Source organism: Lithobates pipiens, unplaced genomic scaffold (assembly GCF_037356315.1).
Source record: "Lithobates pipiens isolate NorthernLeopardFrog02 unplaced genomic scaffold, aLitPip1_a1.2 Scaffold_27, whole genome shotgun sequence".
Classification (NCBI taxonomy): domain Eukaryota; kingdom Metazoa; phylum Chordata; class Amphibia; order Anura; family Ranidae; genus Lithobates; species Lithobates pipiens.
The window spans coordinates 211572416-211590618 of record NW_027507788.1 but is presented as its reverse complement, the minus strand read 5'-3'; the positions used below and the strand labels follow the sequence as shown (position 1 = coordinate 211590618).

Below are 18203 nucleotides of genomic sequence, written 5' to 3'. Positions count from 1 at the left end.
TCCCTGAGACATTTAACTTTCCAGTGTTTTCTGATTGGATGATGTGGAGGTCCAGTGTGTTGCTTTACTCTTACTGCTTGAGACCTCATCGACAAGATTTGCCCTACTATCGTTCATGTATGTCTTCACCATCTCGACTTTTGGGTTGTCCAGTCCACTTTAGTTGCATTCAGATTCCCTGAGACATTTAACTTTCCAGTGTTTTCTGATTGGATGATGTGGAGGTCCAGTGTGTAGCTTTACTCTTACCTCCTTAGACCCCACCGACAAGATCCTCCCTACTATCGTTCCTGAATGTCTTCACCATCTTGGACTTTTGGGTGGTCCAGTTCACTTTAGTTGCATTCAGAGTCCCTGAGACATTTAACTTTCCAGTGTTTTCTGATTGGATGAGGTGGAGGTCCAGTGTGTAGCTTTACTCTTACCTCTTGAGACCTCACCGACAAGATCCTCCCTACTATCGTTCCTGAATGTCTTCACCATCTTGGACTTTTGGGTTGTCCAGTCCACTTTAGTTGCATTCAAATTCCCTGAGACATTTAACTTTCCAGTGTTTTCTGATTGGATGAGGTGGAGGTCTAGTGTGTATCTTTACTCTTACCTCTTGAGACCCCAGCAACAAGATCCTCCCTACTATCATTCCTGTATGTCTTCACCATCTTGGACTTTTGGGTGGTCCAGTCCACTTTAGTTGCATTCAGATTCCCTGAGACATTTAACTTTCCAGTGTTTTCTGATTGGATGATGTGGAGGTCCAGTGTGCTGCTTTACTCTTACCTCTTGGGACTCCAGCGACAAGATCCTCCCTAATATTGTTCCAGCTTGTTTTGAGTGGTCAAGTCCACTTTAGTTGCATTCAACTGCATGTTTTCTTATTGGATGAGGTGGAGATCATCATGACATCACCACCCCATCTCTTCACCTTGTCCAATCAGAGAACGCTTTGCTTTTACTGTGAATATACTGAGCCTGTGATCAGTGCTCCTCCTATTTTCGCAATGCAGCAGGGCACCTGGAAGCTAGTGGAGATCACTGTAGTAGCAATGCCTACTACTGTGCTTTCCATCTTCCATGGGGATCCTACAGGTATGGCACATACATACTTACCGTGGTCCAAGATAATGACTTGACACCGCTGGGCTAGGGGATTTCATAAAGAGCAGACAGACTGCTTGCCCCAGGTGGAGGTCCAGCGTGTTGCTTTACTCTTACCTCTTGGGACTCCAGCGACAAAATCTCCCTACTATCGCTCCTGTTTATCCTCACCATCTTGGACTTTTGGGTGGTCCAGTCCACTTTGGTTGCATTCAGATCCCATGAGACATTTAACTTTCCAGTGTTTTCTGATTGGATGAGGTTTAGATCATGACATCACCTCTCCATCTCTTTACCTAGTCCAATCAGAAAACGCTTTGCATTCATTAAGAGAATGCAAAATGTTCTCGGAATGGTGGCTGTGCCGAATGAGTGTCCTCCTTTGTTCACAACGCATTAGGGCAGCCACTCGGCACAGAACCTGGAAGCCGGTGGAGATCGATGCAGGCGCGGTTCTTTCTACAGTGCTTTCCATCTTCAACAGGAATCTCACACCCATACATACTTACAGTGGTCCAGGTTGACTTCACTCATCAAGATAATGACTTGACACCACAGTGCTAGGGGATTCTATAAAGACCAGATAGACTGCTTGCCGTAGGTGGTGACCATCAAATACCAGACTGGACTAGTGCATGAAGCTGATGCTGCCCTCCTCAGATCGGGGGATCTTAAGAGTACACACTATACTTATAAAGGCAATAAATGTGACATCATTGTTTGTAAGCTACAGAACCAAAAGGACTTCACCACAAAAAAATCCATATAGAAATGAACATAGTAAACCAACTGACGCGTTTCATGGAGTATACTTCCTTTAGAGCAAAACTGGTACCCCTGAAACACGTCAGCTGGTTTACGATGCTCGTTTCTATATGGATTTCATTGTGGTTAAGTCCTTGTGGCTCTGGGGCTAAGGTACATTGCTTGTTACATTCATTGCTTTTGTGAGTATATACATTACCTTTTCATAAAGTGCTGTGGATAATGCACTAGGCCTTTGTACCCTTTTGTTTTATTGTTTGAGTGGTACATGATGGATCAATGGTTCTATGCAAAACTATCCATAACTGGAATTCAGCTTTAATCATAGAGTGACTCTGTGACTGAAAGCATGGGGGTTCCCCTCAAATTCTATACCAGACCCCCTCCCCTTCTGAACCATACCAGGCCCAATGCCTTCATACTCATTCACATAAGTCACCCCCACAACCACACAACGACAGAGCTCCCCTTGCCCCCAAAGCATCCCCATCAGGGGGCATGTGGCCTGATATGGTTCAGGAGGGGAGGGCGCTCGCTTGTCCCGCCCCCCCTTTCCTGGCCAGGCTGCATGCTCATGTAAGGGTCTGGTATGGATTTTGGGGGGACCCACACCATTTTTTTTGGTATGGGACTCCCCTTAAAATCCATACCAGACCCGAAGGGCCTGGTATGAATTGGGGGAGGGACCCCACTCAGTTTTTAGTTTTTTTTCAGAATTTTTATTTTCCGGCAATTTTCTTTACATTCAGCTGTCAGCGGGGAAGGGGGCAGGATATGGGGGCCCCCTTGTTAAAGGGAGCTTCCAGATTTTGATAAGTCACCCCCACAACCACAGGACCCCTCTTGCCCCCAAAGCATCCCCCATCAGGGGGCATGTGGCCTGATATGGTTCAGGAGGGGAGGGCACTCGCTTGTCCCGCCCCCCCCCCCCCACCCTTTCCTAGTCTGTCAGGCTGCACGCTCAGATAAGGGTCTGGTATGGATTTTGGGGGGGATCACACCATTTTTTTTTTCTTGGCATAGGATTCCCCTTAAAATCCATACCAGACCTGAAGGGCCTGGTAAGGATTGGGGGAGGGACCCCAGGCTGTTTTTTTTTATTTGCCAGCAATCCTATTTACATTCAGCTGTCAGCGGGGAAGGGGGCAGGATATGGGGGCCCCCTTGTTAAAGGGGGGCTTCCAGATTCTGATAAGTCACCCCCACAACCAGAGGGCCCCCCTTGGCCCCAAAGCATCCCCCATCAGGGGGCATGTGGCCTGGTATGGTTCAGGAGGGAAGGGCGCTCGCTTGTCCCGCCCCCCACCCTTTCCTGGCCTGTCAGGCTGCATGCTCAGATAAGGGTCTGGTATGGATTTTGGGGGGGACCCCACACCATTTTTTTTTTGGCATAGGATTCCCCTTAAAATCCATACCAGACCTGAAGGACCTGGTATGGATTGTGGGAGGGACATCTCGCTGTTTTATTTTTTTTATGTTCCAGCAATTCTGTTTACATTCAGCTGTCAGCGGGGAAGCTGTCATTAGAAAATGAACAAACAAAACTGAAGTAAACTCATTCCTGTTCTGCACACGTCTAGAAGATACAGGTAATGTTTAGCTCCTCCGATACGGTAGGGAGATGATTTAGGGACACGTATCATTCTGATTGAAGTCGGGTGTCGGCAATCAATGTTTTACCAAAATGTTCCTCAAACAGCACAGATCAGATGAAGTCAACATTCCTGAAATAGAAGTCACACCACACAATAAAAACATGACATTCTCTGCGGTATGTCAGAGTGCAGTCCTCTCCGCTGGATGTCACAGCTGCTCTTTGTGGCTTTATTACCCCAAACCCTCAGCAGCTGGCCTACAGGACAACCACTGCGGATGTGGGAGCTGCGGGCTCCTTAACTGGTACTTTCCACAAACTTGCTCCTGAATATTGTGAGAAGAGAATCCTAGTGTTTTTCTTGAAACATTTCATAAAATATTATTTTTAGAGGCTGGAAGACCAGTTATTATAGCAATGATCATTTCCTAGTATGGAGGGGGAAGATTAAGGGGGGCAGCTCCATCGTCACTCCAGTTGTTATGGTCAGGAGTCGGGCTCGGAGACCAGTAGCTATAGCAGTACAGAGGTTCCCACCGGCCAGCAGGATAGGTATACAAGCAGGTCGCCCTGGCAGTTGAAACAGGCTCACCCAAGCTGTGGGTTATAAGCTCTACCTGGTATTCACCATAGCTCCGGATGGTGGAGATGGGTTATTCTGCTTTTTAGTACCAGGTCGCAGTCCTCAGGATCGCCCCACCAGGAGCAAAGCAGATATAGCAGGTAGGGATCAAGCAGAAGTGAAGTCAGTCAACAAACTAAAGGTCAGTGCAGTGGTTGCAGGTTGGGATCATGAAAAATCACAGTTGAGGAGCAAGCCAAAGGTCAGTAACGAGTGGTAGTGAAGATAGCAGACATCCCAACCTAATTTGAGGGAGGTGGAAAACTCGCTTCAGGGAGATTATGCTTCGCACCAGCGCCAACCCCCCCCCCCCCAATAAGATGCAGCCTTACCAGTGCCAATTAAATGCAGCTTATCAGTGTCCATATGTGCCACCTCATCAGTGCCTACCAGCACAGTCCATCAGTGCAGCCTATCAGTGTCCTTCAGTGCCCACTAGTGCAGCCTATCAGTGTCCATCAGTGCCAGCCTATCAGTGTTAATCAGTGTCCATCAGTGCCACCTCATCAGTGCCCACCAGTTCAGCCTATCAGTGCAACCTCATCAGTGCAGCCTATCAGTGCCCATCAGTGCAGCACCATCAGTGTCTATTAGTGCATCCCATCAGCGTCCATCAGTGCCCACCACCAGTGCAGCCGATCAGTGCCCATCAGTTCAGCCCTATCAGTGTCCATCAGTGCCCACCACCAGTGCAGCCTATCAGTGGCCATCAGTGTCCATCAGTGCCCACCAGTGCAGCCTATCAGTTTAACCTATCAGTGTCCATCAGTGCCACCTCATCAATGCCCACCAGTGCAGCCCATCAGGGTCCATTAGTGTAGCCTAGAAGTGTCAATCATGAGTGCCACCTCATCAGTGCCTACCAGTGCAGCCTATCAGTGCCCACCAGTGCAGTCCTTCAGTGTCCTTCAGTGCCACCTATCAGTGTTCACCAGTGCAGCCTCAGTGTCCACCAGCAGAGTGCTCCTGGCTCTGTCCCACCCCCTCCCCTGGCCACAGACAGAAGACAGAGCAGCCCGAGCTCTGTTCAGCCGCTCGGGCTGCTCTGTCTTCTGTCTGTGGCCAAGGGAGGGGACGGGGCAAAGCTGCGAGATTGCCCGACGCTCGCGGGTGTTCAGGAGCCTGCAACAAAATGTGGGAGACTCCCACGATTCGCTGGAGACTTGGGATGTCTGAGATACAGGTGACAGCAGGAATGACAAGAGCAAGATATTGGTTGGAAAGAGAACAATAATGTGGCAAACAGGACGTGCAAAGGTGTAGTTTAATTAGGAAGTTCATGGGAGGAGCAAAGGGTTTAAGGTTCACAGGAAACATGGTACAAGGCAAAATTGTCCAAGGAATTGTCCTGGGAGTTGTCCCACATCCCAGGTGGCTCAGCAAGAACAGATACTTCCAGACACAGCAGAGGTTGCAGGTTCAGATCCAGTTCCTGATAGGCTTGTGCAATTCGTTTTGTAATGAATCGAAATTCGGCCAAATTTTGCATCTTTCGGATATTTGGATGCATCCGCTTGAGTGCTTTCATCATATACCGCTTCCTCCCAGTCTGAATATAGAGATCTGATATTCCAACCGCTGACAACAGCAAACACAACAAGACAATACTCGTTTGGTTACTGAACATGGACTGTTTATTAGAACAAGAATACAGTCTTATATACAGTTGAGGAGGAGGTTCCCCCCCTCCTGCTCATATTACTCTAACAATACACCTGTAACCAGAAACATAAATTAACATGAGCTAGTTATCTAATCAGTTACCCAGCCTTGGTGACTCAGAGATATGACCTTTCAGGGTAGACTTGCCGTCTCCTCACTTACAACTTACAATACACATAAGTATAAACACATCCCCCAATAGTTTGCTAGAAGTCAAAGGTGTGTTAATGAGCACCATAAACCATTGGGTGAAAGACTCTGGCTTTCCAGATCTCATTAATCAGCATTCCTTTCACATACATCTGTCTCTGGAGTCCCAAGCTGACAGAGACCATCATGGCCTCCTTTAATAATGTCCTTTTGCATTACATAACAGAATATCTTCCTAAATGCTTGTAGCTCCCTCAAATGCCAGGACCCATAGTCAGTAGGCCAGAGGCTAGCATTTCAGTCCCCTCCAAAAGCCTCTGTCCCGGGTGAGTCTGTCACACCCCCATTCTCTGTAAACCCGAGAAATGGTTGTGTGTAAAAATCCCAGTAGATCAGCGTTTTTTTAAATAAATTGAGGCACTAGTAGTGGATAGGGACTTTAAAGGTGCAATATTATAAATCCAATATATTGTATAAAAAATATTCTTTTATTTTTGAACAACAAAAACAGAGATTTGAAAAAAGAAATGTTGGGACTTTATATGAGACCGTGACCATCCAGTACAAAGATGTCCATCCCTATTTATATGAGAAATAAAGGGGAAAAATTGGGGACAATTTGGGACTTTATATGGAACATATCATTGGGCAGAATAAGTCATCAAATGTAATTAAAATAGTATATTTATTTGCTGGTACCACATTAGAGCACAATGCAATAAATGATGCAGACATAGAATCAATAAGTATGGTGCAGAGTAGATAAAACATGATCATTTAGTCACATTATAGTAAAATAATAGTATGTTAAACACTGTAACACATGATACATGATAGTAACATTCAGCACTACACCCAACATGTATATACACAATCAAAATGATATTGGTATAAAATTGATGGCTTAGACATTGAGACCCCTTAATAGATACATGATTGCTGTGACATAACATCAAATATGAATGCTCGACGCATTTCGTGGAAGTTTGTCCACTCATCAGGAGCAGCTAAATGGGGATCCCTATAATATAATATAATATAATATAATATAAATTATTGTTAGTCATATCAAACTACAATAGGAAGAGAGGGAGCAAAATAACTGGTCCTAACACTCTTACCTATGGTAAGCCAACACTCGCGGCATATCGCCGCGATCTGCGGCTTTCCCAGTGCGCCTGCGCGCCGCTGTCTACAGCGCATGCGCCGTAGACAGCGGTGGCTGTCTTCCGGTAAATATCTCCTAAACCGTATAGGTTTAGGAGATATTTCTTGGACCTACAGGTAAGCCTTAATCTAGGCATACCTGTAGGTCAAAAGTGGTTTGTTATGCCGCGTACACACGAGCGGACTGTATGGTGTACTTAGTCCGTCGAAACACATTTCAGCGGACAGTCCGCTCGTGTGTGGGCTTCAGCGGACTTTTTCAGCGTGCAGTCCGACGTACTAAGAATTTCGGATTTTTCGAAATTCTGTCCGTCGTACTTTGGTTTCAGCGGACAGTACGGTCGTCAGTATGCTAGTTCGACGGACTAAGAATGGCGCATGCCCAGAAAGGATTTACACGGCGGAAGGGTGCTTTGCTGTGTATTGGACTTCCTATTTCTAGTCCCGTCGTACGTGCTGTACACGTCATCGCGCAAGCTTTCGACGAACTGTTTGGGTATCCGTGTGTGGTCAAGTCCGTTCAGTGGAAAGTCTGTCGGATTGTATGACGAACTAAGTACGCCATACAGTCCGCTCGTGTGTACGCGGCATAAGGGTTTACAACCACTTTAAAGTCCCTATCCACTAGTGCCTCAATTTATATTTAATCTGGGATGTGGTGCTTAAAATAGATGGACGCGCCCGTGTTCATATAATTATCAGTTTTTTATATACTCAGACCAGCCTGTCTGGCACCAACAACCATGCCACGTTCAAAGTCACTTAAAGTGGTTGTAAACCCTTACAAACCACTTTGACCTACAGGTAAGTCTAGATTAAGGCTTACCTGTACGTCCAAGAAATATCTCCTAAACCTACACGGTTTAGGAGATATTTGCCGAAAGACAGGCACCGCTGTCTACGGCGCATGCGCCGTAGGCAGCGGTTCGCAGGCACACTGAGCACGCCGCAGTTAAGGGCGATATGCCGCAAGTGGCGGCTCCCATGCACGTGCGTGGCAGTGACGTCATCGCGGCCGGAGCAGCAGGACCCACCGAGAAGATGGATGCTCCGTACACAAGGGGACAGCGGTGACTTCGCTGGCTCCTGTGTCAGGTAAGTGACACATAATGGGCTACTATGCGATGCGATGCGATGCATAGTAGTCCATTATGCTTTACCTTTGCAGGGAATCAAAGAGGAAGTAAATCCATCAGGATTTACTTCCTCTTTAAATCCCCATTCTGATGCTCGGTTTTATCTTCAGCGAGTCACCTTCATCACATCTAGATGCCTAAATGCATTGAGTTGCTGCCACGTGATTGACTGATTAGCAATTTGTGTTACCAAGCAATTGAGCAGGTGTACCTAATAAAGTGGCCGGTGAGTCTATACGATAGGTAGAAAATTGGAAAATAAATGGAAATCAATTACATGTAAGTATGCATGCTCTTTTACTACAAACAATCATGGGACGTATCTTCTCAAAGCCTCAGAACAGTGTGCTTGGCTTGATCTGGCATGTCTCCATAGACCTGTTCAGCTGTGAATGAATCATGGTCCTCGTGCCCACTGGGACTTTTGTAACCTTTACACACTCTCTCCAGAGCAACGTAAAAAAATAAAAAATCTCGTTTACTAATTATCTTCAGACCTTGTTTCTTGATACAGCTGTGGTGGATGAGTTATACTCAAATTACTTTGAATGGGTAATAGACTCAGCTGAAAACATTGGCTTTTTACTATTGTTTTGCTTAGAAGAAAATTCTTGACACTGCTTTGCACATTCCTGCTTGGTTAGGTGTTTCGGAGGATTTGGGGTTTTTCGTTAAATAAGGTTGAAATGAAAAATTAGATTCAAGTTCTGGGATCTTTTGGCACTGGAAGATAGGGAGGGCTAGTGTTGGGGTTGGGATAGAGGGCATAGGTTTATAATTGGAGTTTACATGGAGGGTTAAGGTTGGGGTTACAGGTATGATTTATGTTAGGGTTTATGAGGAGGATTAGTGTGAATGTAACGTGGTAGGGTTGGGATTACAGGGAGGACTAGCTTGGGGTTGGGGTACAGGGTTTATATTTGGGGTTTATATAAATAGGTTTATATTTGGGGTTTAAATGGGGGGGGAGGCTAAGGTTGGTATTACAGTAGGGTTACAATTAGGGTTTATGGGTAGTAGTGTGTTGGTAAGTGTTAGGGTTGGGATTACAGGAAAGGCTAGCCTTGGGATTGGAGTACAGATAGGGTTATATTTTGGTTTGCATTGAGGGTTAAGGTTGGCATTAAAGAGGAAGTAAACCCTGATGAGTTTACTTCCTCTTTCATTCCCTGCAAAGGTAAAGCATAATGGACTACTATGCATCGCATACTACCCCATTATGTGTCACTTACCTGACACAGGAGCCAGCGAAGTCGCCGCTGTCCCCTGTAGTCCGCCGCATCCGTCTTCTTGGTGGGGTCTCGCAGCTCCGCCGCTGTCATTCGGCGAAGCCGCGATGACGTCACTCCCGCACATGCGCACGGGAGCCGACACGCGCGGCAGCTCCGTCGTTGAGAATGTCGCGCTCAATGCGCCTGCACGCTGCTGTCTACGGCGCATGCACCATAGACAGCGGTGCCTGTTTTCGGGCAAATATCTCCTAAACCATATAGGTTTAGGAGATATTTCTTGGACCTACAGGTAAGCCTTAATCTAGGCTTACCTGTAGGTCAAAGTGGTTTGTAAGGGTTTACAACCACTTTAAAGGATTAATGATAAGATTTATGTGTGAAGGGGCTAGGGTTGGGTTACAGAGGATAGGTTTATATAAGTGTGAAGGAAGGTGTAAGCCCTTGTACACACAGTCGGAGATTCAGACGGAATGTGTCCGATTGGACCGTTTTGTCGGATATTCCGACTGTGTGTGGTCTACATCGGACTGTTTCCATCGGAGTATCCGACGGACCAAGTTTTCCAACTTGTTGGTAAAATTTTCCGACAAAATGCTCCGATCGGACCTTGTCCGATCATGTGTAGAGAATTCCGATCGGACAAAGTGCCACGCATGCTCAGATCAAATTCCTACATCAAAGCTATTGGCTACTAGTGTGAACGTAGTCCCGTTGTAAAGAAATAACGTCACCACGTCGGATTTTCCGACAACTTTGTCCGACCGTGTGTATGCAACAGTTTCGGACAAAATCCGTCAGACAAAATACGACGGACAAAATCCGACGGATTTGGTTGTCGGAATCTCTGACCGTGTGTACAAGGGCTTAGGGTTGAGATTATAAAGGAAGGCTAGTGTCATGGTCAGGATTAGGGATGAGCTCAGTGTTCGACTCAAACACGGGCCCCCCGCCTGTTCGGCGAATTAAGAACTTTGTGGACCGTTTGCACCAAATTCGTGTGGCACGAACGGCCCACAATGCACAACGCCATCTCAGTGCATTGCTGGCTCATGATTGGCCAAGCATGCACTGTGACCCTGCATGCTTGGCCAATCACATCGCTGGTAGTGAGGAGATCCATAATTGGCCACAGGCAGGAGTGTGAGTGTATACATTTATATAGATATTCATTTTGTTTTTTTTAGTTGTATGATTTAGTGGTGAAAGTTATTAGTGCCCAGGCCCCCCCCCCCCCCCCCAAGTTTTGACTGTAATATCTTATGTATCCCCCTTATATATCAATCTGATGCCACGCACATATGGTCAGAATTCTTATCGGAAAAAGCTCTGATGGTTTTCCCGTCGGAATTCTGCTCAAACTGTCTTGCCTACACACGGTCACACCAAAATCCGACCGCCAAGAACGCGGTGACGTACAACACGTACGACGGGACTAGAAAAAGGAAGTTCAATACCTAGTAGCCAATGGCTTACATCTCGTAGTTGAATCTGAGCATGCGTGAGTCTTTGCGCGTCGGAATTGCAAACACACAATCGTAATTTCCGATAGAAAGTTTTTCCAAAAAAAGAAAAAATTGAGAACATTCTATCAAATTTTTGCTAGCGGGAATTTGGCCAGCTAAATTCCAATGGAGCGTACACACGGTCGCATTTTCCGATGAAAAGCTCTCACCGGTCTTTTGCTGGCCGAAATTCCGATCGTGTGTACGCGGCATTAGAGTTGCTGCTAGTTCGAGGAAGTGTAAGAAAGGTGAGGAAAAAGAAACTTTATTACGTGTTGGTTAGAGCAGAATTGAAACAGAATGTTTTGAGTGGAGCACAGAAGAGGAAAAAGGCTGCAGAGGAGAAAGAGAAAATGTGCAAACTTTGCGAAATCGTGCGTGATTGTGTAGACAGGGCCCCAGTGCACTGTATTGTCCGGGGGCCTATAATGCTCTTAAGATGGCACAGTTTGGCCCACGTAAGGTCTGAAGGACAATAAACTGGCCTTTGTTTAGAAAGTTTGGCCTATAACAGTACCAGCAGGATAACCCTAATGCCGCGTACACACGACCGGATTTTTCGAGGGACTAGGTCCGACAGACTTTCGACGGAGTTCTGACAGAGTTCTGACGGACTTTCCGAATGAACGGACTTGGCCACACACAATCACACCAAAGTCCGACGGATTCGAACGTGATGACGTACGACCGGACTAGAATAAGGAAGTTCATAGTCAGTAGCCAATAGCTGCCCTCGCGACGGTTTTTGTCTGTCGGACTAGCATACACACGAGAGGATTTCTTGGTAGGAACTGGGTCCGGCGGAGTTCCGGCAGAAAAATTTGAAACATGTTCCATTTCTAAAGTCTGTCGGATTTTTGCAAATCAAAAGTCCGCTGCAGCCCACACACGATCGAATGGTCTGCCGGAATTGTTCCGTCGGACCTTTGATGTTGAAAAGTCCGGTCGTGTGTACGGGGCATTAGCCCTTGTACACACGGTCGGACATTCCGACAACAAAATCCGTCGCATTTTGTCTGACGGATTTTGTTCGAAACTTGTGTTGCATACACACGGTCGGACAAAGTTGTCGGAAAATCTGATCGTTCGTAACGTGATGACGTTATTTCATTACAACGGGACTACGTTCAGGCTAGTAGCCAATAGCTTTGGTGTAGGAATTTGATCTGAGCATGCGTGGCACTTTGTCCGATCGGAATTCTCTACACATGATCGGACAATGTCCGATCGGATCATGTTGTCGGAAAATTTTATAGCCGAGCTGGAAAACTTGGTCCGTCGGATATTCCGACGGAAACGGTCCGATGGAGCCCACACACGGTCGGATTATCCAACAACACGGTCCAATCGGACATTTTCCATCGTGTGTACAAGGGCTAAGGGTCCAGAGAGCTAGGTAGAAGGGAGCCAGATGGAACGGAGAGGAATATTCTACACAAAGACTGGATCTTCTGGTAGGAACTGTATATAGCTGGACTTCTGAGACATGTTTCTGCCAATGAACCTGAAAGTTATTCCCTTTTTGAGGTCCACAAAGCCTACTGTACGTTCACCTAAATCTCTTCATTCTATCTCCACCTTGCACTATACTGCCATGTACTAACAAATTAGGAAATCAATATTGACTGCACATTAGGCAACGGTAATTCTGTAGTCTTCGTCTACCTCTGTTTCCCTCAGAAAAGCAACAAACACAACCCCTTCCATGGCGGAGGCAGACAATTCTGAATTTCTAGATTTCAACTTGTTTTTCACCTCATTAGTATCCTCTTTCTTCTTCACAAGTCACGACACTTTTCATCTTCCTCTGACAACAAGTTGCCATCTTGTCACATGATTGCGCTAATACACTGCAGCCCGCCGCACACATGAACTCTCCAGCTTGTTATGGTGACCCCACTTAAGATCTGACAGACGGGCAGCCCGGCTCTAGTCACTAACATGTAATTCTAAGAAATGCATTACAAGCGATCAAGTCCTAATGAAACATCCTACCGCTGCTAGCCAGGAAAAACACCGGGGTCAACCTATGTACCAGTCTTCAGCCATACAGCAGAAGCCCCCTGGAAGGAAAGAAAGAAGGATAGAAAGAAAGAGAAAAGGAAGCAAAGAGTGGAGGTAGGAAAAGATTCAATAAAAGGAAGGGTAGATGGAAAGGAGGGGGGGGGGGGGCATTGGATTGGTGGGAGGAAGAGAAGAAAGAGGGAACAGTGGATGGAGGGAGAGAAAAAAGGAAGGAAGGAAGGAAATAGGGGATGAAGAATAGAAGGATGCGAAGAAAGAAAAAAGGAACAATGTATGAGAGAAGAGAGGGAAGGAAGGAAGCAGAGGAGGATGGATGGAAGAAGGGGGAGAAAGAAAGAAAGAATAGTGGATGGAGGGAGGGAGGAATGAAGAAAATTAAGAGAAAGAAAGTGGAAGAGTAAAAGGAAAGAATGAACAGTGGATGTAGGGAGAGAAGGAAGAAATATAGATCATTATATAGATAAATGTTACAAAGAAAGGAAAGGAGGCATTGAGGAAAAAAGGACAAATGCAAGAAAGAGAAATGGGAGAAAAATAAAGGAAGGAAAGGTGGAAGGAAAACAGGAACAGTGGATAGAGGGAGAGAGGAAAGAAGAAAAGACGGGAAGGAAGAACAAATGAAAGGTAGAAGGAAGGGAGAGTGGAGGGGGAGAGAGAGAGAGGGGGGGAAGGAAGCAAGGGTAGAGGGAACAGTGTATGGAGGAAGAGAGAAATGGAAGGAAGGGAACGGGGGAGGAACAATAGAACAGTGGATAGCGGGAGAGAGGGAAGGAAGGAAGGAAAGAGGAGAGGAAGGGTAGAAGGAAGGGAAGAAAGAAAGAGGGAACAATAGATGGGTAGAGAGGGAAGAAAGGGAAACAGGCGAGGAAGGATGGAAGGAGGGGAAGAAAGAAAGAGGGAACAGTGGGTGGAGGGAGGGAAGAAAGAAAAAAGAAAGAAAGAGGAAGGGTGGAAGGAAAGAGAGAACAGTGGATGGAGGAAGAGAAGAAAGTAATATAAATAATTAGAAGAAAGATAAATAGGAGAAAAATAAAGGAAGGAAGAGTAGAAGGAAAGAGGGAACAGTGGGTGGAGGGAGCAAGGGAAGGATGGGAGAAATAAAAGGAGCAAAGAAAGTGGGAAGAGTGGAAGGAAGGAGAGAGAGGGGAAAGCAAGTAAGGATAGTAAAAAAAAAAGGTAAAAAATGGATAGAGGAAGAGAGGAAAGGAAGGAAAAGAAGAGAGAAAGAGGGAACAGTGGATAGAGGGAGAGAGGGAAGAAAGAAAAAGAAGACTAAAAGGAAAGAATGAACAGTGGAAGAAGAGAGAGAAGAAAGAAAGATAAAAGTTGCAAAGAGAGGAAAGGAAGAAAAAAGGACGAATGAAAGAAAGAGAAAAAGAAAGATAAATGGGAGAAAAATAAATTATGGAAGGAAAGAAATAACATTGGATGAAGGGAGAGAGGAAATAAGAAAAAGGAAGGATGACCAAATGAAAGGTAGAAGGAAGGAAGAATGGATAGAGAGAGAGAAGAGAGAAAGCAAGGGTAAGGGGAACAGTGGATGGAGGAAGAGAGGAAGGGAGGAAAAAAAGAAAGGCGAGAAAGAAAAAGAAAGGGTAGAAGGAAAGAGGGAACAGTGGATGGAGCAAAAGAAGAATGAAAAATAGATAATTAGATAGATAAAAATTACAAAGAAAAGGAGGGATTGAGGAAAAAGGACTAAAGGAGGGAGTGTGGGGGAAAAAAGGAATGAAAGAAAGACAAGAAGAAAGATATATAGGAGAAAAATAAATGAAGGAAGAGTAGAAGGGAAGAGGGAACAATGGATGGAGGGAGGGAAGGAAGGAAAGAAAGAGGCAACAGTAGATGGAGGGAGAGTGAAAAGTAAGAAAGTGGGAAGAATGGAGGGAGGGAGAGAGAGGGAAGGAAGTAAGGATAGAAAAAAGAGGGAACAGTAAATGGATGAAGAGAGGAAAGGAAGGAAAGAAAATGGGGAGGAAGGATGAAAGGAAAAGAAGAAAGAGGGAACAGTGGATGGAGGGAGAGAGGGAAGACAGGAAGGATAAAAGAAAGAAAAAGAAGGGTAGAAGGAAAGAGGGAACAGTGGATGGAGTGGAGGGAGAGAAGATAGATAGAGAAAAGCTACACATGAAGGAAAGGAGGGAGGGAGGAAAAAATAAGGAATGACAAAAGAGAGAAAGAAGATAAATGGAAGGAAATTAAAGGAAGGAAGAGTGGAAGGAAAGAAGGAACAGTGAAAGGAGGGAGACAGGAAAGAAGAAAAAAAGAGGGAACAATGGATGGCGGGAGAGAGGAATGGAAGGAAGGAAACGGGAGGCAGAAAGGGAAGAAAAAGGGAACAGTAGATGGAGAGAGGGAGGAAAGAAAAGAAAGGTGAGGAAGAAGGAAGGAAGGTTAGAAGGAAAAAGGGAACTGCGAATGGAGAGAAAGAAGAAAGACAGACAATTAGATAGATAAAAGTTACAGAGGAAGGAAAGGAGAGAGTGAGGGAAGGAAAGGAGGGAGTGAGGAACAAAAGAAGGAAGGAAAAAAAGATAAAGGGGGGTAAAGGAAGGAAAGGTAGAAGGAAAGAAAGATAAAGGGGGGGGGGGGTGACATTAAGGAAGGGTAGAAGGAAAGAGGGAACAGTAGATGGAAGGAGAGAGGAAAGTAATGAGGGAAACATGGAGAAAAGACAGAAGAAAGAGGAAACAGTGGAGGGAGGGTGGAAGTAAGAAAAGGAAAAAGAAAGAGGTGGAGGGAAGGAGAAAGGAAGGGAAGGATGGATGGAAGTGTAAAGGAAATGAGGGGGGAGGGAGGAAGGAAAGAATTACTCAAACAAGTTGATCAGTAAGACAGCTGAGCAGCTATCATATACTGAAAGAAGGAAACAAGACCATCCTTCGTCTTCTTGACACCTTTCATTGAAACGTTTTTTATTCACTAAAAATGATGCGACTTGTCCTGCTTATTATATCATCATTTTCCTGTCTTCTTCCAGTGCATGCCGATTGGTTCTTACAAGGTAACACGGAAAGCTCTTTTTCTTCTAAGACCTCCTGCTCATTTATCATTACAGATCGCAGGACAAGAAGGCAATTCCCTTTTCCAGGAGAACCATTATGAGAAAGCTCTGGAATATTTCTCCCTGGCCGTCATCTCCAGCAACAATAACCCCAAGTACCTCCGTCTCCGTGCCTCGTGCCTCACCCACCTTGGAGATTATAAAGGCGCGGTGAGCGACATGGACATGGCCATCCAGCGGCACAGCGCAAATGACCTGAGGACTCAAATAGAGGACTTCTGCTTCAAGGGCCGTTTGCTGCTTCTGGACAGGGAGGAGGAGGCCTCTTGCCGACAATATGTGAAGGCGGTAAGCCTGGACAGCACATTTGCTTTGGCTGCCATTAGCGATTCTCCAGGAAGGACAAGGCTGGCGCAGATATTCAGCCAAACGGCGCATAAATATTTTGACCAGAAACTGTTGGAAGAGTCGTGGAAGCTGACCGAATGCGGACTGATTATTGGGGAAAACAACCAAGAACTGAGGAAACTGAAGACGAGGATTAAACGGGAGGCCTCTGGATGTATTGTGCATTGATTAGAAGTGGACTGAAAGTCACATTTTTGTTATTTTTTTGGATTTAGATCAAATAAGGAATGGTTAAAACCCATATTCAATTTTGTTTTTATCATTTATGTATCCCACTGGAGACACAACAGGAAGCCAATAGAAATCTCTCCATAGTCAGTGGAAATCCCCTCTTGGTTGTCAACGGAACAGCTGTAATATGTTGTTTTTTTTCCATTGCTTTCTGTCCCGGGGTTGATGGTTACCAGGATGAGACCATAAAGTACAGAAGTGCAGAAGAGACCGTAAAGTACAAGATGAGACTATAGAATGTCTCACCGTTGGGGACACAGACAACAGTTAGCCCCTTCTTATCCCCTAGGTGATCCTCTAACTGGGTCTTGATAATGGGAGGTGGGACAGATTTCCCAATCATGTGATCACTGACGTCCCAATAGTTCCTGATCATTAAACAGACTGGGAGCTGTCGGGACAGATTGTTTTTTGTGGTGGGAGCATGCAGTGAGCACTATCCCAGCACAGAAACCTTAGGCCCCATGGACACATATATGCAGGGCCGTTGATAGAAATCATGGGGCCCCGTACAGCCTACCTGACGGGGCCCCCTTCAGCTCCACCCCTGACCCCGCCCATGGTCCCTCCTTCAGCCCCGCCCTGTCCCAGCCCCTCCCCAGACCCCGCCTTGAAACAAAGTGCAGGTTTGTCTACAAGTGATAGGCATGGGTGGCACTGTCTGCAGCACATTACGGCATTGGCGGCACTGTCTGTAGCACATTACGGCATTGGCGGCATGGGTGACACTGTCTGTAGCACATTACGGCATTGGCGGCACAGGTGGCACTGTCTCTGCAGGCAGCACATGCGTTATGGGCCATAAAGCATGTGCTACCGGCAGACAGTGCTGCCAATGCTGTAACGTGCTGCAAACAGTGCCAGCCGTGACACTAATGGCATAACGCATGTGCTACTTGCTGACAGTGCACCCATGCCACATTGTGCTGCAGACAGTGCCACCCATGCCGCCAATGGCATAATGCCATTGGCAGCATGAATGGCACTGTCTTTGCAGGCATCACGTGCGTTATGACATTAGCGTCATGGGTGGCACTGTCTGCAGCACAATATGGCATTGGCAGCATGGGTGGCACTGTCTGCAGGCAGCACATGTCTTATGGGCCATAACACATGTGCTACCTGCAGACAGTGCCACCCATGCCACCAATGCCATATTCTGCTGCAGACAGTGCCACCCATGCTGCCAATACCATAATGTATATACGCTGCTGCATCAGTAGTAGATCTTGAATTCCCCCCCAAGCAAGCACACACCTGTGTCATTTTTAGCTGGGCTCCATGAGGCAATTCTTCCCTGATCCTGCTCCACTGCTGCCTGGACTGGAGTGTCCAACTGTCCACAAATGATTCCATTCAGATGCGATCATGTCAATGATGCCAGCTACTTATTTTTTGTGTTCTGCCACCGCCGCTCGCCTCACTGGCACTTCTCGCAAGAGGAGGGGGAGGAATCACTCCACGGCGCCAAGGGGGACGGCACGATAGAGGACGCACTGGATGGGACTTGAGCCACAGCCAGCATGAAGAGCGGGTGCAGAAGGGGTATTCTTCCGCACCCGAAATAGAGGAAATAGTCCCTCCCCTGCCGCCATAGCTATCTGCACACA

The 18203-nt window shown here is 46.2% G+C and overlaps 1 protein-coding gene across 1 annotated transcript in view; it reads left to right on the top strand.

Moving 5' to 3' along the window:
• The window catches only part of TTC34 (tetratricopeptide repeat domain 34), a 99075-nt gene extending 81391 nt beyond the window's left edge, over positions 1 to 17684 (top strand). Inside the window, exon 8 of the mRNA XM_077458218.1 lies at positions 16009 to 17684. Coding sequence (XP_077314344.1) covers positions 16009 to 16530 — 522 coding nt within the window. The 3' untranslated portion in view covers positions 16531 to 17684. The remainder of the gene's footprint in view (positions 1 to 16008) is intronic.
• Positions 17685 to 18203: the final 519 nt, after the last annotated feature.